This window comes from Vanellus vanellus (genome assembly GCF_965231255.1).
Source record: "Vanellus vanellus genome assembly, chromosome: 21".
Classification (NCBI taxonomy): Eukaryota; Metazoa; Chordata; class Aves; order Charadriiformes; family Charadriidae; genus Vanellus; species Vanellus vanellus.
Window position 1 is genome coordinate 4342370 of NC_138926.1, and position 27801 is coordinate 4370170.

A 27801-nucleotide genomic window follows, 5' to 3' on the forward strand; every position below is an offset into this window, starting at 1 on the left:
TTCATAAGCGTGAGGACTCACGCCTCGGGCAGAAATGGCCCCGTTCCCCGAGCAGGAGAGCCGCCCCGCGGCCGCCTCCCTTCTCCCCGGGGCGGCGGCCTGAGGGGACGGGCGGGCGGCGCCGGGCCTTTACCTCGGGGAGCACGAGCCAGTCCGCAGCGCCCCGCGGGCGGGCGGGGGACGACCAATGGGAGGCGCCGGCGGGGCTCGGGGGCGGAGCGCGGCGGCGTAGCGGCCAATGGCGGGTGGAGCGGCCCACGGTGGCGGCGGCGGCGGGGGGGGCGCGGCGGCGGGGGGTCCGGCGGGCCGCGGCGGCGGCGGCGGTGGGCGGCCGCCATGTGGCCGTGCGGCGGGCGGCGGCAGCGCCGCCTCGGGGGGGCCGCGCTTCTCGTCTTCGTGCTGTGGCTGCTGCTGCGCAGGTGAGAGCCGCCACGCCCCCCCCCTTCCCCAGCCGGGGGTGGCGGGGGTCGCGCCCCGGGGGTGGCGGGGGACGGGACGGGACACGGCGGGGCGGTGTGCGGGTTCCCCGGGGCGGCGTGGGCACGGCGGGCTGCGGGCTCGTACGTCTTCGGAGAGGGGGCCTGCTGCCCTGACCCGCGTTTGAGGTGGAGAGCGACTGCGCTGGAATGGGAATCAGGGGAAATATGGAAAATAATAATAAAAAAGGATAATTAAGTTTGCGGATGCCGCCTGCCGCCTGGACAGTTAATTTACGGCCACCCGGGCTCGATGCAATCAAAACACCGTCTCTTGTCAGGCTGCCCGGGGAACGAGCGCGCCGCTCCCCGTGGGTGGGTGACGGAGAGGGGGTCTCCAGCAGGACGGGAGCGTGGGAAGGACTGGAGAGAGTAATGCTGCCTCCGTGCAGAAATGATTTAAAAGCTTTAAATAAATGTTACACGTGATATACACAACTTCTTGCTTATCACAGAAAGTAATGGGTAAGGAAAGACCCATTGCCAGTGCAATAAATCAGTTTCTGCGTTAGGCTAATGCTATCCGTGCCGACCTTGGCTCTGGTGAGGCTCTACATCATCCCGGCTCTGATGGATGATGTACGTTTGCAAATCAATCCGGCAGATCTAACCCCTCTCTGGAGCTGCCCCGGGTGTCTCCGACATGCTTGCGCCAGAGCGTCGTTTCCCTCTCACTCCAGCCTGCTCGGGGTCTGGTTCTCTCCGTTCTGCATCCCCGTGCTGTCGGTAGCAGCATGGACAGAGCGGTGTGGTACTCGGGGACCTGGGCTGCAGTGGGCGGTGGTGTCCACCTCCCCTTTTACAACTGCGTTAACTGCCTTCTGGTCCCGTTTGTACGCTCCAGGCCAATAGCCCATCCTCTGTAGCCCACCTGCAGTAACAAGAAGTTATTCAAGGCTCTAGCTAAAATCCCATGTGGTTTAGATCATGTTCATTTGGGGGGCAATGCTCTTTGCTGGACGAATGTGTCTCGTGTCTGGCTATAACGCCAGAGGTGTTTGTACAATAGCTTCTCCATGCCAAGTGACAGCCGCTCTTCAGTCCCTGACAGCAAAGTGCTGGAGATAATAGTCAGGCAAGGGAAGATGTAGTTAGTTATTACCACTCAGATCTTTTTTATAACTTGGATATTTTGTAATGGGTTCTTAAATTCATAGTAGGAAGTTACTTGATCCTCAAAGCTATAGAAAACCCTTGATAAATCTTTGCTTAATTAGAAGCGAAGTTCTTTTATAGCTGGTCTTGGGTTTGTGCCACATGCGTTCCCAGCAGAGGATTATTGCAAACTGATACCCGATAAAAGCATAGCAGTCTGTCTCCTCTAAGAATGTATCTGTAAAACACCGTGTCCATTGGTACCCAGTGTTTTTCTCCATGGCGCGGGTCACCTGAGAATAAACTGTACTAGAAGATGCAGCGATCCTTATCCCAGTCGTATTGAATGTGCACCTGGGGCTTGCCTGACCGACACAGGACCTCGGTGGCCGCAAGACAGCGAGTCGTGAGTGAAGGCAACTCAAAGCTTTCACTTTTCTCTGGCCAGAGGAAGCCCAGAATAAACAGCAAAGCCCTCTGAGACAGGTCTAAGCAGGGCTTAGGGATTAACTGTAAAGTCCCTCTGAAGTGCGTCCTTTAGTATTGGCAAAGCAAGCTAATGGTCTCCATGCTGCTTCCCCTGTTTTGACTTTCTTTTTCTTCTCCGTTAGCTTTTTCTCCCAGCTGTTCTGGGTGTATGGGAGACCAATACCAAAGCTAAATCTCTTATTTCATGCAGAGAGGGCTTCCGCTAAGTTTTTGTTTTACAGGCAAGAATGCCTTAGCGTAGCTGTCTGGTTTAGCAGTTAACTGTGACTTTTCTGTTCCACTTGGAGCATTTTGCACTTCAACTTACATCTTATAGGCAGGTCATTTCATTAAGGACTAAGTTGTCCAATCCAATTTCAAAGCTTCTGTTCTGGGCAAACTTGGTAATCTAATGCTAAAAAGGAGACTTCCCTGAAGCAGGGAAGTAATGGCTACAGAAGGACAAAGCAGACCAGTAACCTTTAGCAAGAGGACAAAGGTTCTTTGCAACTTGTGCTGTCATTTATAGAAGTGAGAAGAAACGTACTGGGAGCTATACATTGCTCTCAAGAGGAAGCACAGAGCCCAGGTGGGCTTTGAGCTGTGGAAATCCAGCTCAGGGTAACAGTATGAAGCTCTGCTGAGTCACGGAAGTTTTTTGGGGTTTTTTGGTTTTTTTTTTGTTTTGTTTTTTCAGAAGTCACTTGGAACAGATCCTAGTGAGAGATGTGGGTTTCAGGATATCCAGGATAATATGTTGAAAATAGTGGGAGTCTGGGAGCTTCCTACCAGTCCTACTCGGTGAGAAAAAACACTGGAGCCAGGGAGTTCTAAGGCAGGAAACTTGATGGAAACTTGCCAACTAAGTTATGCCCAGGATTAAGGAGATGAGCTTAAGTGATTTGTTTATTTTTATCTGCCTATGTATGCTTCCTGAGTACAGCCTTCATTCTGGCACCAGTGACAGTTAGCAGTACTGTTGTATGCAGAGGTAATTTAGGGCTTTACCTAGCTCAGAAACAGATTGGAAAACAAGTATTTTCCAACCTAATCTTTAAAAATTGGAGTTTTGTGTCTCCAGACCTGTTTGAGCTTTCCGCCTCAGGCGTACCACTAAGCAATAGAAGTAGATACAGCTGCTGTTTTGGGATCTGATTTGCAAAAGTTGCAATCTGTGTGAGATGATGTTCTAGCAGGATAGAGGGGCAGGTAGCCATAGGATATCCTGCACGTGGATTGAGAACCACCTCCCCTGCTGGTAAGATTTGTAGTAATTCCTTGGGAGCAATGCTGCTAGCCTCACGCCATCACTCTCTGGCTGTACCTAGTTTCTTGTGTAGATGAGCATTTTTGATCTTGTTCCTATTCAGGCAGTCGCCCTTTAAATATGGCAGTTAGGTGTTTCGTGCTTATTTCCCCTACTTTGAGCTGCGCTACTTTCATAAAAGCTGTGCTATTGCTGCACCACTTTCTGAATGGGATACATTACTAACTCCTTGCTCAGCACTGTTTTTTGTAAATGGTTTGACAATAAACGCGCGCAAGTGCTCGTTGACTGAAGGCAGTGAGTATCTAACCTAGGCTTCCTTTTCCAGGTATTATCCATGCCTGCTGCCGGTTGTTTCAGAGCCCTGTGAGAATGCTGTGCTATACAGGTACCCTCCGTGCTTGTCAGCCAGCCCGTGCAGTATCCTGGAAGTCTTAGATTTAGTTCCCTTGTAGTCTCCTTGTCTTGTGTCAGAAGACAGGTAACCGCTGCAGGCTCCTGGCTAGCAATCCCTGTAAGCCGTGAGTTCTGAGAAGTCCTCACCCTCTCCTAATACCCGCTCTACACGTAGTCTAGAAAACAGCCGGAGGTTTAGGTATTTCCCTCTTCTCCGAATGTGACATTTCTCTCAAATGTGTGGGTCGCTTGCTTTCTTGAGACGGGAATTCATCCCTCGCATCTGGCTGTGATAATGTCTCAGGGGAACAAGCTGCTATTGTCTAACTCTTCTGTGTATTCAGAGTTGGAACTGGGATGGTCTGATGGAGGCAGCGTAACTGCTTTGGATCTGGACTGGTTGATAAAATGTTTTCTTGGTTCAGCCAAAATGAACTGGGGAGACATGTAAGGCAATGGGAAGTAGTTTCTTGCGTGCAGGAACGGACCTGACTGGAGCTGTGATGGCACAAGTATTGAAGCTGATAAGCGCTTTGGAACCTGGTATTTCTTTTGCTCTGGTTCTTTTGGCAAATAACATATGAAGAAATTAATCTAAGCAGTAATGCAGGCAGAGGTAAGTTTGTGATGACAGCAGACCTCTTCTTTCCTGACTGATCAATGTAGTCCAGGAGTTTTCTTGAAATTAAGAAAAAGGTTCTCTGTTCACAGTGGACGGGTGAGGGTTCTTTATTTTTTCCATGCATTGTGTTGGAAGGTATCAGAGACCACAAGACATTCAGTAGCAATACTGAAACGCAGCCACTGCTGGAGTGAGGATCTGGGAATCAGCCAGTGTATGTCATCCTACTGCAAAACGGGGAGATCTTAAATTTTATAAGTTATGAAAGTGTTTGCTAATATCGAGAGTGAAAAGTTCCCCATCTTGTATTTTCAGCAAGTTAGTTTCATGATCTGTGCCAGAGCAGTGCTACATTTCAGTTGTAGGGTTGCGGAGTGGCTTGGGGCATTCAGGATGGAAGCTGCTAGTGAAATGAATATTAAATACACACCTTGGGCAGATCTTCCATCTGTTTTGGTTTATCATCTTCTGAAAAATCTTTATGGTCTGTATGACAAAGAGCATGGTTTACTTAAGAAGTAGGAAGGTCAGATCCTGCGAGGCAGGGTGCAATGAGGAGCCTCTCTTAGGGGGACAGATTTCTTTACTAGAGACTGGACGCTCATATGTCTCTCTTTCTCTTCCAGGTTTAACTGGAGTGAGCTGATCCCTCTGCAGTTATGGGGGAGGACCCTAGGCTTGCAAACAGAAAACTCCCAGTTCCTGCTGGAAGGCATGCCCTTCCGCATATTTGGAGGTTCGATGCACTATTTCCGAGTCCCCAGGGAATATTGGGAAGACCGCATGCTTAAGATGAAAGCATGTGGCTTAAACACCCTCACGACGTAAGTGTCCCCGCTCCCTAGGCTCTGTCACATGTACCTTGCAGCCTCTCCCTCTTCCATAGCAGTTGGTGGGACTTCGTTGTTCATTCCAGTGGGCCATAACAATGTCTTTCTGTACTTGTTATTATGAGAATAGAAACAGAAGAGAGTAGTGGGAACTCAGGTTTTCTTTAACCATTGTACACTGCAGTATCCTCAAATATGGACTGGAACAGATGTCTATCAGATGTACTGGGAAAGAGCCTTCTTAATGCTGACGTGATGAGGAAGGGTCAGGCTCCGAAACGGCCATTCAGCACGGCTCTGATTTGGAAATTGCTCTGGTTTGGAGAATGCATGATATACTGAGAGAGAGACCACTCTGAGGGTCTTGAGAAACTCAGGTATTGCGGAGTACAGGAAAAGAGTGCAACAAAGTAAGGACTTGTCAGAAAAATGAAGCAAAGGCACAAATAACATGTAAATAGACACTTTTAATGTGTACATGCAGTAGTCTCTGGATCTGTTACTGACTAACAAAGGGAACGCATAGGTTTTTTTCTGTGCTTTGCAAATGCAGTGCCCTTTTCAGCCCTTCACCTCCACTGCCCTCACTCTGCATTTCAGGTACGTGCCATGGAACCTTCACGAACAAGAAAGAGGGAAGTTTGACTTCAGTCGAAACCTGGATCTAGTGTATGTGGTACAGACAACTCTATTATTAAATACTGCTGTTTTGAGGGGAGAGCGTGTGTGTTGGTTCTGGATGAAGATGTTGTTTCCAGCTTCTGAAGCGAAGCCTGTACCTTGATGAGGCAGTGGAGACACTCATTCCTTCCCCTGCTTTCGGCAGTCCTGGGAACTTACAGGTTTAGTCCCAATCCAGTATAGTTGCTTCATGAAGCAATTCTCTTCTGGTTCTGGTCCCTAAATTTCATGTTGATTGGTGTATTAGGAGTGCATGGAGTAGGAATTCTGCAGTCAGACAATAATTATGCTGTCTGGATCTCTAGGGCCTTCGTTTCACTGGCAGCTAAAAACGGACTGTGGGTGATTCTGCGTCCTGGACCTTATATCTGCTCTGAATGGGACCTTGGTGGTCTGCCCAGGTAAGTGTGGACATAGTTCAGTTGAGGCAAGCATTTGGGGCTGAGGAAAAGAAACCCAAACCCCCTGATGATTCGGTTGAGCCCCCTTCAAAGATTTAGACTGGCTGGCTGTTAGATGGGAATATTTGTTTCCTGGGTCCCCAAAGCAGGTGAAGACCCATTATGTTATTGAGCTCTCCTAAGCAGTAGAGATAGCAAGTCTGAAACCAGAGTTGGGTTTTTTTTGAGTGGTTATTCTTTAAAATAATAATTGTGTTATGCCATAATGGTTACAGCAAGAAAATAGAATTGGGGAAATCTGTCTTCTATTGCTGTTGCAACTTGACTATGTATAATATGAATAGTACTATTTGCAGCTTGATGCAAGAATCTGCTTCATCTCAGGTCCATTTTAAAAGTCTTACTAGAACGTATGTATTATGGCTAGCAGTAATAGAGACCCATAACTTTTCCAACCTCCTGTTGTATTTTCTCCTAAAGCACACAGCTTGCTGGTAAGAGGCTTTGAGAGCCGAGTTGAATACGTCAGCCTTGAGACTTGCCTGGTTACTAGATCCCAGTGGAACCAGTGCCAGGTTACATACCACTTGTTTTCCTTAACTTCACAGAGCATAAACCTCAGTGGAGACGCCTGACAAAATTTGGGCATTATTTCTTTTAATCTTTTCATTTTTCAGAATGCCCTGCCTTTGGCATCAGAGAGTTCAGGTGCAGAACTGCGAAGGTGTGTCAGGGACTTGCTCCCGAGAGCGTGGCTACTTGTGACCAGAGGCAGGAGCTAGCTCTATGTTAGATTATGAGAAGTGCATACATTGTCAGTTGTTGCCACATCACCCATATATTTTTTAATCATACAGATAAAAGATTCTGATAAAGAGCAACAGAACTATTCTCATTTTACAGATAAAGAGGTGATGATTTTGTAAGCCCTCCGAGCTGCATATAGCGTACAGGAGTTGAGTCTTTCAGACCTCTGGAAGCACTATTAATTAATGCCTCCTTTTTCAGAGACAAGGAAGGTACAAGCTCACTCTGCTTAAATTGTTACAGCACTACATTGTTCTGCTCTTAAACAAATTGCCCTTTTATATGTTAACCCCAAACCAGCAGACTAAGTCTTGTAAATTAGCAGTAGACCTTGGGAACAATTACCGGAAGCTTTGTTTTGAGCGATGATTGGGGTTTTATGAGGGAGCACTTGGTTGTAGTGTGCCCTTGGGGATGTGGGGTTTTCCAGACTAACCTTTAGAGTGGTAAGTTTAGCCCTTGAAATCTTATTGGGAAAGTTAATGAAATGAGCTTAGGCCCAAAATACACAACAAAAAGAGGGGGAACAGCTTGGCAATTGCAGTCTGGAGTCATTTAAAAGTGTGAGTGGTAGATAGCCTTGCATGGTGTCATTCACTGACTCACGATGTTGTCCATACCTGCACTGCAGGCTTAGCCGAGTGACACTGAAAGACCAATGATTCCTGCCTAAATGTGCCTTGATGTCGGTGGGTGGTGTTACCTCTGGCAGCCTTGACTGGACAGTGGACTAGGAGATGCTCTTTGCTGCTTTTCTCATAGTTGGCTACTGCAAGATCCAGAGATGCAATTGAGGACAACGTACAAGGGCTTCACAGAAGCTGTGGATGCCTATTTTGATCATCTGATGCCTATTGTCGTCCCTCTTCAGGCAAGTACGATCCGTTACCCTCTCTGTCCACAAGTGGGAACTGTCTGCACAGATGAGTGTGACCATGTGTCATGTGTAGTGTAATGGCAGCAGTAATTGAAGCAATAACCAATCTACCAGCTTCGCTTTACGAACCAGTATGGACAGTAGTTATCTGTGTCAGCTCTCCAGATCCAGCTGTTTGATTATGTATAGACTTTGGGAGGATGAGCTGAGTCCGCCTGAGCCTCGTGCATCCTTTCTGCAAGCCAGTGCCACTGTGATTTTGGTCCCTCTGATTAGAAATCACGGTGAACAACTTCTCCCTTTTCTTCCCAACAGTACAAGAAAGGAGGTCCCATCATTGCAGTCCAAGTGGAGAATGAATATGGGTCCTACGCCAAAGACCCAAACTACATGACCTATGTTAAAATGGTAATGTTGGCACGTTTACTTGTTTCTGTGGTGAATCTCTCTCTACCTTCCTTTCTTTCTTCTGAATAACTTTTGAGCATGGCTTCAGAAACCCTTGAAAGCATCAGTGCATAATTTAGCTGGATTTCCCTTGAGGTTTCTTCCTGGAATGGAAGAGATGGCATATGACCCTCTGAATACTGATAAGCCTGTTCTTATATCTTCCAGAGAAGATGGTGATAGGGAAATGGGGGAGTATCTGTAATAGTTGGCCTTGAAGAACCTGTCTCCTGCTAGTCCTGTTTTGCTTCTCTTGGATGACATTAGAGAAGGGTTTCTCTTTGTTGCCTTTTGGGAGGAAGGTTTATGTGAACAAGCCACCAGCACACTCCTAAACTTGTGCAATCTGGAGCTCAGCATCAGGCAGGTTAATTTGCCTAATGCCTCCCTTACCCTCGTCAAACGAAGACTAGACTGTGCCCAGGCTCCTGCCTCTGTACTGAATGATAAAGAGCTGGCCAGTGCCCAAGGAGGCCAGATTGTCCTGGTGGATCTGCGTCTGACCTGTTCATTCGCCCCCAGTACAATTGCAAGGCAGACAGTTAACAAGATCTGCGGTGTGTCTCACAAGGTTCGTTGTTTAATTTCTTCTCACTGAATGCTTAATAGTGTTGCTGCACATGAGAGAGGTTACCCATCCAGTGGTGTGTATGTGCTGTACATTTTATGTTCCCTGCTTTTCTGTTACAGCATTATCAGATCCTTCTGAAACCCTTTGGGTACCCCAGCTTTGCCCTGAGCACCCTGAGGTTAGCTCTGGCTCAGGTTGTCCTGTTGCTCAGGGTGTACAGAGGCTCGTCAGCCAAATAAATTGCATGGCAGGAGTCCTAATCTGCTTAGAGTGGTGCCTGTTCCTGCACTAACTCCATCTCGTGGAGTGATTTAACATTACTTGGAAGGTTAAATATGAAGTGTACATATGAACAAGTTAAAGAGTCGGTTGCCAATCTGAACTGATAATGTCAAAATTGTCTGCTATATCTACATAGTTTCCCCCCGCCACGTCCCACCAGTGGCAAACATATAAAACAAATGGCATTGAGAGCCCTAAATGAATGGGGCATAAAGACTCTGTTGTGTCTGAACAGCATGCCGACGCGGTGCTTGCTTTTCCATATCTCAGTGATGAAAGAGCTTGTGATGTTTCACAGACTTGTCAGAACAGATAATGTTTCCTTGCCAGGCCTGTGGGTGTATTTTTGCAGTGCTGTTTCGTCATATTCTGGTATTGTGTGCAACTTACATCTGAGGACGTATATTACAGTGGTTAAAGGCGAAAATGTGGGAAAGCAGGATTTGCAGGGCTTCCTTGTTGGTTGAAGTGGGATCTAACGTGAGGTGGAGCTCCTAGTCTTTGTTCTGGTTTGGGCCTTGAGCTTTGAGTGTGGCAAGTTGATTAATTCTCATCTGCATCTAGCGTATATGACGATGTTGCAATCTTCCTGGAATTAATATACCCATTAAAAAAAAAAAAAGCACAACTCACACAAAACCTGAAATCTCTGTCCTTATCTCACTCTTTCGGGAGCAGTGCCTTTGCCTTCCAAAACACCTCGGCCATGAAAGGGTGTATCGACACCTCCCTCCCCGCGCTGTACATGAGCTGGGATTAGCTGAGCACACACCTGTGTCTGCCTCAGATGCTGTTTCTATTCCTGGTTTCTCTGCTGCACCCAAAATCCTGTAATGCATTTCAATGTGAGGCAGCTGTCTGACATTTCTCCATTTTGCAGTTCTATTCAAAAGGAGGGGAAGAAACTTAGTATTAATGCAGTGCTCCAAGAATTATCTTAACAAAATTTGTTAGAAATTCTGAATTCCTCAGTAGCTGCATTTTGTCAGATACCAGCATCTGTTCAGGTATCGATTTAGTGATAAGTTGATAAATAACCAGGTCTTAACCCTGAATTGGGTTTGTCTTTAAACTCTGCGTTGGAGGAATGCTTCTCTAATGTAGACTGTGTGTAATGCTCAGGTCTACTCTTTGTGTCTGGGCATGTGCAATATGCAAAGGTTTCTTTAAACACACAGCAGACATTAACCAGTTGATGCCCATGATGCGGGTAACTCCTGTGTGAGCTGATGTGTCTTTATCACCATTTTACAGTTAGTAATTTAGAATTAAGAGACGGAAGGCTTGTTTTCAAAGTGCCTTGAAGCTGAAGGAGTGACTTCCAATGCAGGTACAGTGAAAAGAGGGGTTAATTTGCAACTAGGGTTTCCTAATCTCTCCTTCAAACATCAGCCACCGGTAAAAAATCAACTATAAGAGAAGAATCCTAATGGGAAGAACCTTGTGTGTGCATATGCATTTTAAAAACCTTAGAGTGCTATTTCATACACTGCTGCGATACTGAAGAGCCAGTAAATTCATTCAGACTTGGCTATTCAAGAACATAGGTATGTGAACCTGTGATGGCATTCACTGGCAAACCGGCTATTTTCTCCTTTCAGCTTCCATTGTTAGAGAGTCAGGAAGGGTGAGCTGCTTTTCTTTTTTGTCTTCCACCTGAAGCCTTCTTTTGTTGGAAAGCCGTGAAGCTATTTATTAAACTGATGTCAGAAGAAGAAGATAAAATTTTGAAGCTTGATGCATCAGTGAGAAACCGATCCAGCTTTCTAAAACAAAATAAGATTTTTCAGTTGTCTTTAAGCTGGAAAAAGTAGGCAGGGAAGCTTCAGGAGGAATGGGAGACGTCACAGGAATAATATTTCTTACCAAGCCACTACCAGTTTTAAGCTATCCCCAGAGAGGGTTATAATGTACTTCAGTGCTTTAATATCCTGACAAATACTATACTTGAGCTGTTAACACAATGGCTTTTCCTCTTTTTAATTCAGGCCCTGTTAAACAGAGGGATTGTGGAACTGTTAATGACTTCGGACAACAAGAACGGGCTGTCGTTTGGCTTAGTGGAAGGAGGTATGTGCTTGTAGGAGAGCAAGGTAAGACTATGTTCTTTGTCTGGGGCAGCTGATGAAATGTAGCCTTCAAATGAGAGCAGTAGGCTTCGTTTGCTAAGCTGCACCCATTAATTGTGTTCTGTTTGTGGTAGGAGCTCCAGCGGCAGAGGAGGGACCCCCAGCTAAGGCTGGATGGTACACACGCAGAACAAACCCAGTCCCTTCCCAGAAACATTTAGAGTGGGTTTTTTCAACATAAGGTTTAACACAGTGATAGCAGGATTGCTCCGTGGGGAGGCAGCCTCTCTGCGTTCGAGAACACTAAGCGCATGCAGACTAAATACCTGGCTGCCTTCTGTCTAGTATTGGGCGTCCGTACTTCCCAATGAGGTTAGCCAAGAGATGGCAGCACCTAGCATTTCTTGATGATGTTTCCACCACGTTAAAAGGCTGATGATAATACTCCTTATTGCTTCACTTGAATATATATTAAGCAAGTACCTCACCAATCACTAATAGTAGTAACTTATCCTTAAGATACCTGCTTTGCAATTGAAAAGAGAAGAAAAAAGTCCATGAAAACCTAGATTCTGAAATCTAACATCCTGTAAGTTTAGCAGTAGTTTGCAGGGCAGCCCTGTCTTCTCATCAAGCTTAGGTAAGTAAAGAATCATGGAATCACAGAATCCCAGGTTGGAAGCGACCTCAGGGATCATTTGGTCCAACCTTTCTTGGCAAAAGCACATTCTAGACAAGGTGGCCCAGCACCCTGTCCAGCTGAAAGGAGGGTGTCAGATGTGCATAATGCAAAAGGATGTCCATTTTCCCTTTCCCTTTTAAAAAAAGTAATTCTATTGTTTAAAAATGCTGCTTAGCAGCCCTCCTGCTTTTCACTTTGAAGAAATGGGGGTACAGCTGTTTGAGTTTCACTGTGCCCAAATCTGACTGCTTGGGGCACAGTGTGATACTGATTTTCAGATTTGCACATCCAGTTCAGCTGAGATTTACTATGTACTTGGCCTCTGATCTCTCCTGTGTTTCTGCCAGTTGTCTCCCTGACTAATAATTGCTTCCCTGAATGAAGTGTTTGCAGGGTGCAGTCTTTGAGTGCTCCTGTCATCACTCAGTCATAAATACTGTTAATTTTCTAATCTCAGGCATGGAGATGATTAAAGGGAAAGACTTTTGCCTCCTTTTTTTCCCTCCTGTTTCTATATGACAGTATGAGAGGGACAAATTCAGTAACTCTGAAGTCCACGGGCCTTCGTCAGTACGGTGGTCTTCTCAATTGTATATTTTTGGTGTGCAGCAGTTTCCAGCCTTGACCACACAGAGTCACCCTCTCCCTGCCAGCGAGCTGGCATGCAGCAGGGCTGGTGTGGAAATCCCTGTCTAGCCCTCACCATCTTCTGTGGGAATGTTTACTGCCTCAGAGCTCGTTCTTGGTTGGAGTTGTCTTTTCCAGCGTGTTGCATGCTGAGAGCTCTTTGATACCAATTTGCCTCTTAGATGTCATAACAATCTGCTCATTAGAGTCAACATGTCAAGTAGTCAGATGCGCGGAATAACTAGGGCTCAAAGCAGTATAGCAGTAAGGTGGTTATGAAAGCGCAAAAGGAGAGAGAACAAAATCTACTATAGAAATGCCTAAGAAAATAGAGAAAAGACTCCATGCTGGAGTTGAAAACTAATGCAGTGATTCTGTGATTTTGTTTATTCTGTTCATCAGTGGTGCACGGATTCCTTTCCAAGAAACATTTGTGGGTTCCTGTTAATGCCAGGAGCAGTCAGTCTGGTGCTCTGCAGAGAAAACTCTTGTAGGAGGACCTGAAACTACAGCATTGTAGCCCTTGTTCAGTGGTTGCAGCACATTTTCAGGGGATGAGGAGGATGGGTATAGTGGGATGTTCCATGCTGTAGGGAAAAAAATCTCGGTCAGTCTCAGAGTACCTGTGCAGCTCCTGCAATCCTCCTGCCTTCACGGGCAGTCAGTAGCAAGAATCAGAAGCTGGGTGGCTCTAGCCTGACCCGGTACAGCCATTCTGGGAGCTGATGGGTGACAAAATAAAAACTCCGGTTTCTCTCTTGGCCATGGCCGAAGCACCATGGTGGGCAGTTTTGTGTAACTATCTACTGTGGAAAGGGTGAAGAAGGCTTTGGGGACTAGTTCTCCGCACCTTTACACCGTTTTCAGTGGTGTGCTGTTAATCTGCATGAAGAGCAGAATTGGGTGTGTTTCCCTTCAGGATTGCCAACTAATGTATTACATCAATGCTAAATCCAAGTTTTATTTTGTTCTCCCACCATGTTTGCCTGTGCCAAATTCTTCAGCTCAGCACACTACATAGGTCAGCCTATAAAATCAAGGTATAAATAGAGAGAAGTTAGCTTTTGCTTCTGTGAATATTCTGTTTGAAGTGCTCTGTCTGACACAACTGGGGCTGGATTTGATACCAGCGCTCTTGTAAGAAGTCAGTTTTTAATACCGAATCATATCTTTGCTCCTGCATTTTCAAAGTTTCTTGGGAGAAATATCATCAGGGTGACCGAGGGCTAGGAAAGTATGAAAATGGTTCAAACGTGTTCCAGGGGCTGCGACACTGATACCAGATTAGTGTCTTCTAATGCATCAGCTCCTGCAGACAGGTCTTCCCGCTCTAGTGCTTGAAGATCATGCCGCGACTTTCACTATGCATGCAGTGCACACAAACTAGTTGCCGGTTCCCCCATGCTGCACAGGGCAGAAGCACAGATAAGTCTTCCAATTACAATTTCTATCTGGTTCACTTGTACTGCGGTTTTTCTCACCCACCCCCACAGACATGACAAGCTGTAAGATATTGCCTGGGTAGTGATTCCTGCAGCTAAAGCCTGGGAGATCAGTGTGGCATCCAGATATGACTTTCTAATAATAAGTTTGCCTTTATGTGGTGCCTTTTATCTGAGGATCTCCAAGTGCTTTACAGCCTCTAATTAAAGCTTGTGACACCCCATGAGCTGCTCTGATGCTCTCTCTTTCTAGTATCTCTGAATATTAGAGCTAAAAAGATGGCCTGCAAGTATTCCACTGTGTGCTGTGGTCCAGTTAGATTCTGCATAATAAGTGGAGACTTTGATGGGAAATTTCCGAGGAGGTTGTATTGGTGGTTCAGCTGTTCCAGGTCCCCCTGAGCTTGTGCTGGGCTGATGCCTAAGGAGATGGTCCCCTAGGCATTTTGTACGTGTCTCAATTAATAAAACCTTTTTCTTTTCCCAATAGCACTGGCCACTGTTAACTTTCAGAAACTGGAACCTGGGCTACTGAAATATCTGGATACAGTGCAGGTAAGATGCAGAAAAGTTCACCTACATTTTCCAGGACAGCATTAGAAATGAAGCACTGATAATCTGTTTTGGGGTTTTGTGTTTTTAGGTTTTTTTGAACAAATGTTTGGGCTTCCTTCTCATTTAGACCAAATCCTTCTGGCATCGGTACTTACGATGATTTCTCTGAAAAGTGAAGGTTTTAAGTATGCTGTTATCCAGCACCTTCTTAAGGGCTTTCCATTCAGCTGTGTCCCATGGCCTGTCCTTAGCTTAGGGGTTAGATTTCTTCACACTTTCAAGTGTTGATACCCAGTAGCATCCTACTTCGCAATTGTCAGACCTGTTTCTTGAAGTTCAGGCGTCTTTTTCCCAAGCTCTCTTACCCTGATGCTGTGGATGCCGTCAAGAGCATGTTTGAAAACTGTAGTCCTCAAGTGCTGGCTGCTGATCTACTGCAGTTCTTTCAGGGTATGCTGTGATGGGTGTTTCAGTCATCTCAAATACCTCATATTCAGTGTAGATATGTAAAGTTGTATTAGCGGCATGCTGTGCAGAAGAGAGCATTGGCCCCACTAGACATTTGGTCCTATTTCTGCTAGGAACTGCAGCAGAACCGATCAGAGGAACACTTTGATTTCAGATCCGCTTCCGCAGCAGCTTTGCAAAACACCTTCCACACAGCGCAGTCCCAGGTTCCTCCTGCCTTCTCAGCAGCCTGCCTGGCATTTAACAGTGCTCACTGTGGAAAAGCATTCAAATTTCATGTGTCGCTTCAGTGTCTTTCACCCCCCGTGATGTCAGAGATGTGAATCAGGGGTAGGAAATTGCTAATGACCACTTGATGAGAAAAGTATCTTGATTGTGTGATGAGGGAGCAGTGAAGGACTAACGAGTTTTGCTTTCTAGTGACAAGTTCTCTCTCTCTTTGCATCCTCTGTCCTCTTCTTTCCCTGTTCCTCTGCTTGCTCCAAATGTCAGCCTGGAAAGATGTGAACAACTGACATCTGCCCCTGGCCGTGATCGATTCTCTTCTGATCTCTTCCCTTGGCTTTTGCCTGGACCATGTGAAAGGAAACATTGCTGCTGGCATGCTGACCATTGAATCCTACCACTTTAATTTGTTTTCTTTTTCTGTACAGGCAAAAGAGGCTCTGCTGCATGTGCTTTCACCTTGTTTAGGTCTTATAAAATTTCCCAAACCCTGCAAATGAACAGAAGGCAGCTCCTTCCCCGTCAAGGGAATACATAAAAGTAATATGGCCCAATAAAAGCAGCTCCTCCTTTGCCACACTGACTAATTACAAGATAGGAAGCCTGTCGTTCATATTTGTAAGGATTATGAAGCTACGTTATCTTTGCCTTGTTATGGTCTCTTATTGCAGAGGGTGATAAAACTCCTTCTTTGACGAGTTTACTGGGGACAGATTGATTAAACATATTTCCAAGAGCTGGTCTGAACCTAGAACAAGTAGATTATTACAGGCATCTGCAGTTGTTTTCTCCTAATGAAACATGAGTTTCTTTAATGCCACTTACCTTGGCCATTTCACGTGGCATCAGATAAAGCCCCTATCAAATAAAGGGCAAAATTGCCTTGACTAGAAATAAATACCATGAGGAGGGAGTGCCAGCCAGGCTGGGCATATGTTGTCCTGTCCAGTGTGATGGGACCGAGTGGAATTCTACAGGAGCTAAGGGAGCTGGCAAGCGGTGACAAATGGGATGCAATTGCTCTGTGTGCAGAGCCTTTTTAATGAAGACCTAATTCCTGCAAAGGCTAATTCTTTCCTGCCAACACCATATGTGGCATTAAAAAGGCATTAAGCCGCTAAGGTCTGCTGTTCCTACCTTGGCAAGCATTGGCTGCAGTGCACCTGCAAACTCTCAGCTGGCAGTGGCGTAGCTGATAAGCAGACATTTATAAATGTGTATTTCTAGCAGAAGCTAAACAATGACAGTTGGTTTGTCTTTTTGCTACAGCTCTACCAAACAACAATATCCAGAACTGTTTGGTATGACCTGGTTGTGTGCCGTGGTTTTTGCTTTGTGCCTAGCAGAGTACTTCTCTGCTTTGCTTGCCTGTTTTGGGCATTGCTGGTCCACAGCATCTAATTCCTCACTTGTTCAGAGCTCCTCAGCTGCTTTTTTTTTATGCCAACTTGAGAAGAAAACACCCTTGTAAACCATGTCGCCAAACTGCATTTGGACAATGCTTCTCTAGAAAATAGGGATGAGTGCAAGACTGCTCTGTCTCTGTTTTAACTCTTTGGTTTTATTTTGGTACAGAGAGATCAGCCAAAGATGGTCATGGAGTATTGGACGGGATGGTTTGATAACTGGGGAGGCCCTCACTATGTCTTTGATGCAGATGGTGAGCACCATATACTGTTCTTGTAGACAGCAGGTTTATTGCTCAGCAAATAGGCATGGAAAAATGACATACAGCTTTTTGAAATTTTCTGTCCTGCTGTAACCTTTGCTTTGTGTGAGCCTTTGCAAATGAATAATCTCTCAGTGCGTGGGTCACATTGCCGTGCCTTGGATTTTCCTTAGTACTGTTAGTAAACAGCAGCTTTTTTTTTTTTTTAAATAATATTGTTCTTTTTATTCCATGAAGAGGGACTCTATGGGGTGTGCAGTGAGCCAAACATCTTAAGATATTAGTGTCAACGTTTCCTAAGGCCTCGTGCCACTCCGTGTTGATTTAAAAATGCAGCCCAGTGATTTAAATCATCTCTTTCACCTCCTGAGGTAATCTAAATCCTGTGAAAACTTTATTTGTATTTTGTAAAAATGTCACAAGTTTGGTGAAACCTCCACCATAACGACATTACTTGTCTAGTGAATAAACACTCCTCGTTAAGAGAGGATTATTTTACCTTTTGTGGGAACATGTGAACTTAAGCCTCTTGCAGGTATAGCACCTTCTGAAAGTGTATTTTTTTCTAGTTTAAAAGCTCATTAGGAAAGAAGACTGTTACTAAAAAAACCCCAACAACCCCAGAACCTCCAGGGCATCTAAAGTACAGTGAAAACAGAGATCTAGAAGACTGTTTTAATGATGCTCTCATCCTCCTGAAATTGTCTTTGTAATTGGGTCATTGGTGTGTTGAGTTTAGGAGTCTGACTGAGTAGTCCTTACAACTCTTCTGTTTAACAGCAAAATTCCTGCTCAAGTACATGAGCTTTATCCTTTTTCACCTGTAGGAGCGGTACATTTGAATGTATTAATATGTCCCGATATGTCAGTAGACATGCTGCCCTCACTGAGGGCAAAATATAAATCACAATATGAATCGCTGTAATTACATGGTGTGACTGACAGACAAGGACCAGAATGTTTGTGTCTAGTTTGAATTACCAGAAGAGTGTTAGCCTAGCTGCTTGGTCTGTGGCATTCCTGGCACTGCCCTTCCTTTACAGAAATGGTGAATACTGTAGCAAGCATCCTCAAATTAGGAGCATCCATCAATCTCTACATGTTTCACGGAGGCACCAACTTTGGCTTCATGAACGGTGCTTTGGAGGCTGATGAATACAAGTCAGATGTCACCAGTTACGGTGAGTTTTCTTTCACTGCCTTGCCCATGCACCTACTGTGAGAGTGCAGCTCAGGCTCTCCTTTGGGCTAGTTACAGCTGACAGAGGCATTGAGAAATGATCAGTACAACCACTTTGTCACAGAGAGACGAGTTGGACCATAGCTCAGAAGCAAATGCCTGCCTGAAAGGGGGCTTACATTAGTGTTTCCTATTTCCAGTTCCATTCCAGGATGTCGAGGATCCCCTCATTCTGAACTGGGAATAGAAGTCGCAAATGACGACTTTGCTTTTCATGTTATCTCCATGCTGGCTCTTGTTTCTAGGGAAAGATGGTGATCCGAGATATAGTTCTGTTTTTTAATTTTACCACACCAAATTGTACCGTAAGCTCTTTTCATCCCAACAGCCCTTTGTTAAAATTGTTAATTGTTGACTTTATCCTGTGTGAAATTCTGGATATGTGCAAATTAGATCTCTGAAAGTACGTTGCTCCTTGGTGAGTGGCTCTTCTCCAAATTAAGCAACTCTATGCTTGTCTAGCTACATTCGCACAGATAAAAGCGTTCAGGTTTCCATAATATAGACAGTGCCAAGAAAATTGTGTCTTGGGCTTTTACTTCTCTGATGACAGCGTACATGAAGGCTGTCCCAGAGCTGCTGTGTATTTTTTAAAACATATGTGCTGCTTTTTCAGATTACGACGCTGTGCTGACAGAGGCTGGAGACTACACATCCAAATTTTTCAAGCTCCGACAACTCTTCAGCATGATCATTGGTAATTATAAATCCAAGAACCAAAATAGTGTTCTACCTACAGTGTTAAATCAGAGGCTTGTTTAAACTGGCCCTTCTGCTGGAGCCCTCAGACTCTGGTTGCTTTTTCTGAAAGATGGGAAGGAGGACCAAAGGAGGTCTGGAGGGGCCTTAAATCTGTGTTGGCTTTTTGCATCTGAAATAGTTGCTCCATCTTTCTCTTTCTTTTTGCATCACAGGCCAGCCTCTTCCTCTCCCTCCCATGATTGAAAGCAAGGCATCATATGGTGCAATCCTGTTGCATCAATATATCTCTCTCTGGGATGTGTTACCATCTCTTTTACAGGTAGTACTACCAATTTTAATGCACCTCAGTACTAAAAGGCATCACCTCTTAGGTGGAAAAGGTTATTAGTGCGCTGGCTTGCTATCCCATGAGGATAAGGTTGGGGAATATTTTGTCAAGGATGCGCAAAGGAGGCAGATCTTTGATCTCACCTTTTTTACTCCTACTTCTGTTTTCTTGGAATTCCAGTTTTGCAAGTCCTTGGCTCCCTTTTCTGGTACCTTGTCTTCATTGCTGTAGCTTTCATAGAGTCATAAGGTAATTCAGGTTGGAACGGCCCTCTGGATGCTTACAGGGAAAATGTAACCTGTGGCAGAGTGGAACACCTGTCTTAAATTAATTGCCTCTATGTGGCCTGTCAATTATGAGAAGCAACTTCCACCATTAAATTTGTTTCTCCTTTGCAGCCCATTAAGTCAGAGCTTCCTATTAACATGGAGAATCTGCATCTAAATGATAGCAGTGGGCAGTCGTATGGATACGTGCTCTATGAGACTGTCATATTTGGTGGTGGACATCTGCATTCAAGGGACCATGTCCGTGACCGAGCACAGGTAAGGAGCAGAGGACAACTGTGACTAACTTCAGTCAGATATAAAGGCTTTGGTCTTGGCAGCTAGGCAGGGAAGGGGTCGACCATGAAGGAAAATGTGAAGTTTTAGATTAGAAATGTGATTCGCTCTTTTCAGTTCTCAGCTAAGCCCCAACCCTTATCATTTGTAAATCAGCTTGCGGTTCCCGTCTACTAAAACTTATAATATCTTTAAACATCAGAATATTGAATGTTTGGAGAAATGTTGTGATTTTTTTTCCCACCTAGACACACAGTCCCACCCAGTGACACAGTTATGAGCACTGAGTTAGTTCTAGTTTCAAGTAGAGACAATTTCCTCCCCAAATACAACTTCAGTAACCTGTGCAACACATGTTTATAGTATAATTGATGAGAATTTGCTCTCCTCCCTTGTGCTCTGTTCTGCAGGTGTTTGTTAACACCATGTATGTTGGTGAGCTGGATTACAACACAGTGGAGCTCTCCCTTCCTGAAGGACAGGTAACTAATTGGAGATTGCTCACAGCAATAGTATGTGGATAACAGAACCAAGACCGCTGAAGAGGCATAGCTCTCAAGAAGTCACCTCCCACCTAATCCATTTACCTAGCTGGTACGGTAGCCTGACACAGGGAACAGTTGTTATAATCTAATTAGACACTATTTCACTGGTGAAATACAGTGTGAATTCACTGCCAAGTTACTATTTGTGATTGAGAAGTGTTTTTTGAATACTTTTCCACAGAGAAAATTCAAGTCAGTATAGTCCTGGCTGCACAAAATTTGCCAGCCTTCCTGCCACACTCACAAACTGTAGACATTGAGTACCAGTACCCTGTTTGTGCAGATTAAGTCCCTGTAGGCTTCATCTTCCTTAGCACAAAGCAGGTTTTTAAGGGGACTTGGGGGCTTCTGCACTTTTTAGGTCTCAAATGAAATGGGGGGACTTTAGCTCTGAGAGTAGCTATACCCCGGCAGAAGTTGGCAATAAGAATAGTATATTGATTGAATGCATGTCAACAGAGCTGTGTGTGGCTCCTCTGAGTAGGTGAGTGGGTGGATGTACTAGTTGTTCTCATGACTTGTGGGAGAGCTATATGACATAAGCCTGTACTATGTCAAACTCCATTTCTGGTTCTGTGGGTGATATCAAAATGGCACTTAAAAAAAATTCAACAGAAGAAAAAAAAAAAAAACTTTTATGAAGAAGCTGGGAGTTCCTCAGTGGTATCACTATTTGCAGTAGCTGAAAGATATGGGGGCACTGTTCACATAATTCAGAAGTTTAAAGAAAACAGATAAATTGCAACTGCTAAAGGTAATCATGCCACCTCCCCTCTTAAACACCTCTACTGACCTCTGTTAACCAAGCATTATGGCTGATACAGCACACGCCGCGCACTGGTCCAGTTGATGCTCTTCCTTTTTTTTTTTTCCCCCTACAGGGATTCAGGCAGCTAAGACTCCTGGTAGAGAACCGTGGTCGCGTCAATTATGGCCTGGCATTGAATGAACAGAGGAAAGGTAAGTAAAGTTCTTTGTTCTCAAACTGCCCTAGATAGATCTCTGAATTTAAGCACTGTAGAACCCTGTCTTGTGTGCTTCACACAGAACCAAACTGAAGACCCAATACAGCTATCGTAGTGCTAGCCAAGACTACCATCTGGGAGTCGGTGGGAAACAGTATGACAGAGAGAACTTGTTAAAAAACACAGTTCATCACCCCCTTTCTGGAGTGATGGTAACTGAAAAGCAGTGGCTGCTTGATGGCTTGCATTAAGGCTTCGTATTTTATAGGGGTACAACTAAACCCAAGGCCATCAATGAATCTTATTCTGCTCTAGATTTGCTAGGCGATGTTAGGGTACCCTTTCTCTTGCTCTATGAGCATGTTATTTCACAGGGAAAGAAGGAAAATACCTTCTTTAATCTGTGTTTTCCCCTGGGGTTTGCTATTGGAGGATCACTACATTTAAAACCACACACAATATCAGGAGGAATGAACTGCATCCTGTTGAGCAGAATTTACTAAAATGTTCAAGTCTATCACACACAGTTGTGGACCTGAAGGAGGTCGAAACCCCAGGATTCTATTTCAGTGGGGAACTGTACACGAAAACTATACAAAACTGACTAATGGAGTTAGGCATGTGAGTGTACTAATTTTATTTTACTGCACAAGAGGTGCGTAAAGCCTCTGCACTGCTTAGGCAGTCTCAACTGCAGTCCTGTAATTAGAAGGCTGGATTAGGACCCAGACTTTGCCTGCTACGTGGAGAATAGCTTTATCTAACATGAGAGTCCCAAAGGTAAATTACTTATTAAAGTGTCTTAAGATTCTTGGATGAAAAGCACTGGATCAGCACTGGACATTAGTGCTTGCCCACGTCATATTTTGCTGTGCCTATTAGAGAAGTAACTGATCTACTGCTTTAAAAAAATCTATACATGGGCAGCTAACTAAAAAACAACAATAACAACAGAACCCCATCTGCTGCGTGTGCCAACAGTGTTTTCTGCTTGGAGGGTGTTTAACGGCTTGGTGAGTTGAAGCAAAGAAGAGAGTGGAGAGGCCAAAGTATAGTAATGTTCCCCACTCAATCTGGGTGAGCAATGGGACCATATGGACTCTAATTCCATTGCAGAATGTGGCTGCTTTCCATCTCCTGCTGTTCCTCGCATTCAAATAGGAAAATCTATCAGCTTTAGCTGTTTTTCAACTCTTCATTGCCCCCATTGCTCTTGCAGGCTTAATTGGTGATGTCTTCTTGAATAAAACACCCCTGAGGAACTTCAAGATTTACAGTTTGGAGATGAAACCTGGATTCATGAAAAGGTTTGTGGGATTTAAAAATTTTTTCTTCCTCATTTGAAACCAACTGTTTGCCAGCAGTACAAAATCTAATACGTAGCAGCTAAATGTATCAGAAAAGCAACACAAGGTGAAAGTAGGTAGGTGGATTTTTGCACTGGTAAGTTCCTTGCTGATACCTTTGCCTGACATAGTGCCGAAAATGGTGGCACTTTATCGATACCATTATTTAGGGGTGAAATGTATTCCCACTGTGGAGGATTTAAAGACTTCCTCACAGCCTGTACAGGAGGGTTAGATCGGGTAGGTAAAAGTATGGTTTACCCAAAGGGGTGGGTCCCAACACACCCACATGTTGGAGAAGTCTGTGTCTTTCTTGAAATTAGCAATATGGCTCATATATTTAGTAATTCAAACTCGCAAGGGACAGATTAACTCTAGGAAGCTACTAATAGTGCATTAACAAGTCCAGATGGCTTCCTGTTTGAAGTTATTTTGCTTTAATTCCAGAAAGACTGAAAAAGATATCTAGCAGGGGTAAGTCAAGGACCCTCTGTTAGTAGATATAGAAAACCTTAGCAAACATTTAAGGCAACAGATGCCCTATGGACTCTGGCCACAATCCAGAGAGACTATTTTCAGTTATGTTGTTAATACCAGAAAGTAACACATGTGCATCCCCCAAGATATCGCAGCTCCCACATTTTATGTAGGAAGCAGAGAGAGGCCATGTTAGCCTGAAATGGCTTTTAAAAGAAAAAAAGTCTACATTTTGAAATTTCTAAGGACAATCTTAACAGGTGCCTGGGGGGGCTACGTGAAGGATTCTTATTGATGGGGTAACTGGCATAACCTTTGACTGCAGGGTTTTAGAAGAATATTTCCAGTGAGGAACATTAAAGCAAGTGAACTGCCGTGCCCAAACAAAAGCAAGATTAGTCAACACTACAATCACTCACTGGCAATTGACCAGTAGCAATGAAACACAATCGGCCTACAGTCGCTGCGTAGGAGGACGGAGCGCGTGGTATTGTGAAAGGAATTGTTGAAGGCTTTTAGTTGAATAATTCAGTAGCAGTCAAGCTGCACTGGATCAATAACTTCCTGAATCCAAGAGATGCAGTTAGTAAGGGTCAGAAGGAACATGTTCTGACAGAAGCTCAAGGCTTCTGCGGCACTTTGACACTCCTTATTTTCTCTTCTGTTTGTCCCCTGCTCCCAAATTGTTGCCACAGGTAAGAAATAATTCCCCCTAATTAATGCAAACTTGCAAGGATGTATTCATGTTCCTCCACAGGAACACAGCCAGGAATGTCTGTTTTGAATCCTATCAATTCTGCAGGTTTTCCTTTAGCCTGTGCAAGCCACATGCATTTAAAGCTTGCACCATGGCACTGTTACATCTGAAGAAGGATGGGCACTTCAGCAGCCAACACGTAGCAGAGATTTTTATGTTGCTGCTGTAAAGTAGCAGAGATGGTGATAGCCCCATATACCCTTTTTTTTGTACCAGAAATTGGCCTATCAGTGATGTGGCAAGCATAGGATAATGAAGACTGAGACATGTACCACCACTACACTTATCTTAAGTGGAGGAGAGAGATCAGCGAGGTGCTTGCCTTGCATGTTTACAGGAGATAACCACTTCATCCCTTTGCAGCATGAAGAATATTACCTTTGGGCCCTACCACTAGAAAGCAACTGCTTGACATTCTGGGCCTGCAAGGAAATAGCAACCGTGTTGTAACGACATCCACCCACCACTGTAAGCAGTGGTTTGCAATGATCTCGAGACCAGCGTTGTGTCTCTCAGTGCTGCTTGGTGCTTCCCTGCTGTTACCTGTGTTTGGTCATTCTCTTACAGTTTGCGACATATTGCTGGATGGAGTGCAGTCCCAGATTACTTTGTCGGTCCAGCTTTTTTTCGTGGAAGGCTGTGGATAGAGCATCAGCCACAGGACACTTTCTTGAAGCTACAGGCAAGTCCTTTTTTTCCCCCCCTATTTTTTCTTGATCGAGATTTTTTAAAAAGCTGGTTAGACACTTGTGTAATAGCTCTGACTGAGCTCTGTCTTATAGTCTGTAGTTTTGTAGTCTTCCTCTGATCTTGGAGAAAGAATTATTTTGAGGGTGTAGAAGTCCTCTCAAGCTGGCAGGTAATTCTGTTCAGTCTGTAGTGGTCCTGATGAGAAAACAAGTGCAATACTGATCCTGCAGAGCTGCTAATGAACAGTTAAGCCTTTTTTATTGACATACAAATGCTATTTCTTTTCTAGTTGCAGAGGAGTAATGGGCACAAAAATTAAAGGAGGCACTAGTTTTATCCCTACCTCCTCAATGTGGTATGGAAAGAGTCACTTCTTTGTAGACATGGCATGAGAGTTTGCATTCACATCTTCCTTCTGTGGAAGACTGCTACTCTTGCATAGAACTTAAGATGAAATATTAAGTATTATTAAACTTCCTCCTCCTATTTCAGTCCCTTAGAGCCAAGGTTCATGCCCATCATGATTGTACTGCTCACTTTTCCATTAAGCTTTGTTGTAGGTTACGCTAGTCAGTAGCAATACAGTATTTCTGCCGCCTGGGAAATAGGTGAGGGGAGATATTCTATGCTTGGGAAGAAATAAAGATATGTCTGTTCAAAAGGATGAGGTTTCCTGTACAAGCACAAATCATGAATTGCACATTTTTGAAAGCTTTATCCTTTTAATTAATACATTAAGGATAACTCCTGTGCAACAGGATTTACTTAAATGTTCATGACTTCAGGGAGTTGCACAGGCGAAGCAAGCAGAAAACCTGCAGAAAGTGGCCTGAAAGAATGCAAGTGTGAAAGCAGACATAGTTTTCCATGGGGATGCTAACTAGGCAATACAGCTGCATCAGTAAGTCTGTGTACTGTCCTGATTCCAGGGCTGGGAAAAAGGAGTTGTGTTTGTCAATGGTCAGAACCTGGGCCGCTACTGGAAAGTTGGACCTCAGGAAACACTCTACCTTCCTGGCCCCTGGTTATGGAAAGGGAGCAATGAGGTGAGAGGCTTTGGTGGGATTTCTCTTTGCTTGTTTGTGTTATTAAAGATCCTGCTCTGAGTCATGTCCCAAAGAGCTAGATATATACAGTATATTAATTACCTATCTCTATCTGAAAACCAGCACAATAGAGAGGAAGGAGACTGTTATCTCCTAAGATCTGTGAAAATTGAGCTGCTCTAAAGCTGACTATGGCTTTGACAACCATTAAAACATGATGAGGATGGCAGCTAAACTTCAAAGCACTGCATCAAGTTCAAAATCAAGACAAACCCGATTTGGTGCTGGTTCATTTTCTGCATCGTATGGTGCCGAAGAAGAATCACAGTTACTGTACAGTCTCATATTGATTGATCTCCTTAAATAATGCTTCCTTCCCCTGCTGTGATTGTATGCCTTTTCCTACTAAATATATTTAAAGTAACTCAGCCTTTGTATGAAGGAACTTTATATATCCCTCTCTTCTGCAGATTGTCATTTTTGAAGAACGCACTGCAGGACGCATAATACAATCTGTCGACATACCTTATTTAGGAAGAACCCAGTACGTGGACTGATGAGGGCTTCTTTCCCATGTTTGGTTCATCTTGAATATTCCTGGTTGCATGTCTGGGGACATGATGGCCGAGGCACTTGGGCACGTTAATTTCCACTAGACCCAGGTAAAGGATTTGCTCTTTGGCAGTAAGTTCAGAAGAGAGAATGGGTCCTGAAGGAACCAGAGTCCATTGTTTCATAGACGGATACGGAAGCGCATCTCCCTGCACTACTGAGGACCCACAGCTTGGATAGCTGCGCATGATGTTATGGATCGTCTAGTGAATATGGGGGAGTAAAAAGTTGCTGGAGGCAGGAGAGAGAGAGAAAGAACTGAAGCCATCTGAACTGAAAGCTGAGCTCAGCTCTCCAGTGACTTTAAAAATGTGTTATTACTGGCCTCCTCGTTTTTATAATTAGATAGGGAGAAAATAGTTGGTGAACATGTGAGTAACCAGGTATGGAAAATCATTTTGTTGTGCCTCCAGGCAGAATTTAGCAACTCGCTCTGCAGAGAGGCTATTACTTGTTTACTTGTTGGAAGCGGAGTTGGTTGTCAAATGACTTTAATTCAAGCTTTTTTTTTTCCACAACGTTTTACTATGGAGATTGTCTCTCTCTCAAAAAGAAAAAAAAAGTTTTAAAAATTGAAATGTGTTTTGTCCTCTATCAAATAGATCTTTCTGTTTCAGGCCAGGCAGGAATGAGAACTTCCAAGGAGGAGGTGCAGGAGGAGAAAAGGACAAGTTAGTCTTTCAGTCACCCCTCCACCCCTGCTGTCACTGTGAAGCACCTAAAGATGAAATTCGCCCTGGTAAAATGAGCAGGGATCAGATTTTGATTGGGGAAGAAGTAAAGGGGTTGCATGTATAGTTGCAAACAGGAGATTACATCTGTACTTTCTAGTTCAACCTGCTGTGAAGTTTTGGGATCTCAGGTCCTGGTTTCTTTTTTCTTTTTGTCCCTCAAAACAGAAACACACGGTTTAGGAAAACATGACATGGTTTTTTATCTCACCAGCTCTGCAGTCACTGAGGAGCTGCCATCTTTTTAGGCAGAGGAAGAGATCAAATTCAAGCTGTGAATCTGTTCAGAATCTCCGAGAAGTTGCTTAGCCCCTGCTTTCTGTTCAAGAGGATTCACACTAATGAGAGAAACACCAAACACGTGCACTGTCTGTGATAATGGAGTTGCGGGGTATTCTGGCTCTTAGAAACCATAATTTTATTGAACTTAAATACAGTTTGTTTAAAACTGAGAACAGACAGTGCAGCTGTAATACACTCCATCCTGGCCAGAGCTGGTCTTACTGAACATTCGTATCTCTACTCCTGAGGACCACGGTAACCTCTGTGCAAGTTGGAAGAGCCCAGGTTCATGTGACCAACTTTGAGGAGAGTGGAGCATATATGTAGGGTTGTGTTCAGGACTCGATCCTTTGCATTTTTCTGAAAGTTATTTCCTTCCAAGGAGGGAAGGTTGCAACCCAGCAGGGACTGGAATTAAGATTAGTGAAACCAAACATGCAGCTAGGAGAGGACATCAGCTGGAAACTATTTAAATGGTATGAAAACTTTGTAGTCCTTTACAAATGTCTCTTTCCACTCTAGGGTTTGCAGACTGAAGTGAACTTGGAAGGCTAGTACAA

The 27801-nt window shown here is 44.4% G+C and overlaps 1 protein-coding gene across 1 annotated transcript; it reads left to right on the plus strand.

Annotated features, from left to right (window-relative positions):
- Positions 1–336: 336 nt before the first annotated feature.
- Positions 337–26756, plus strand: LOC309680373 (beta-galactosidase-1-like protein 2; the record flags this gene model as incomplete). The annotated part of the gene is made up of 20 exons (XM_082493948.1): positions 337–419; positions 3635–3694; positions 4951–5148; positions 5755–5823; positions 6141–6236; positions 7806–7914; positions 8236–8328; positions 11209–11290; positions 14531–14595; positions 16864–16948; positions 18001–18138; positions 18814–18894; positions 19112–19218; positions 19626–19772; positions 20201–20272; positions 21217–21295; positions 22520–22607; positions 24448–24562; positions 25500–25616; positions 26087–26756. The coding sequence occupies 20 exons, from the start codon at positions 337–339 to the stop codon at positions 26171–26173; spliced, it is 1971 nt and encodes a 656-aa protein (XP_082350074.1). The 3' UTR covers positions 26174–26756.
- Between the last annotated feature and the right edge of the window lie 1045 nt (positions 26757–27801).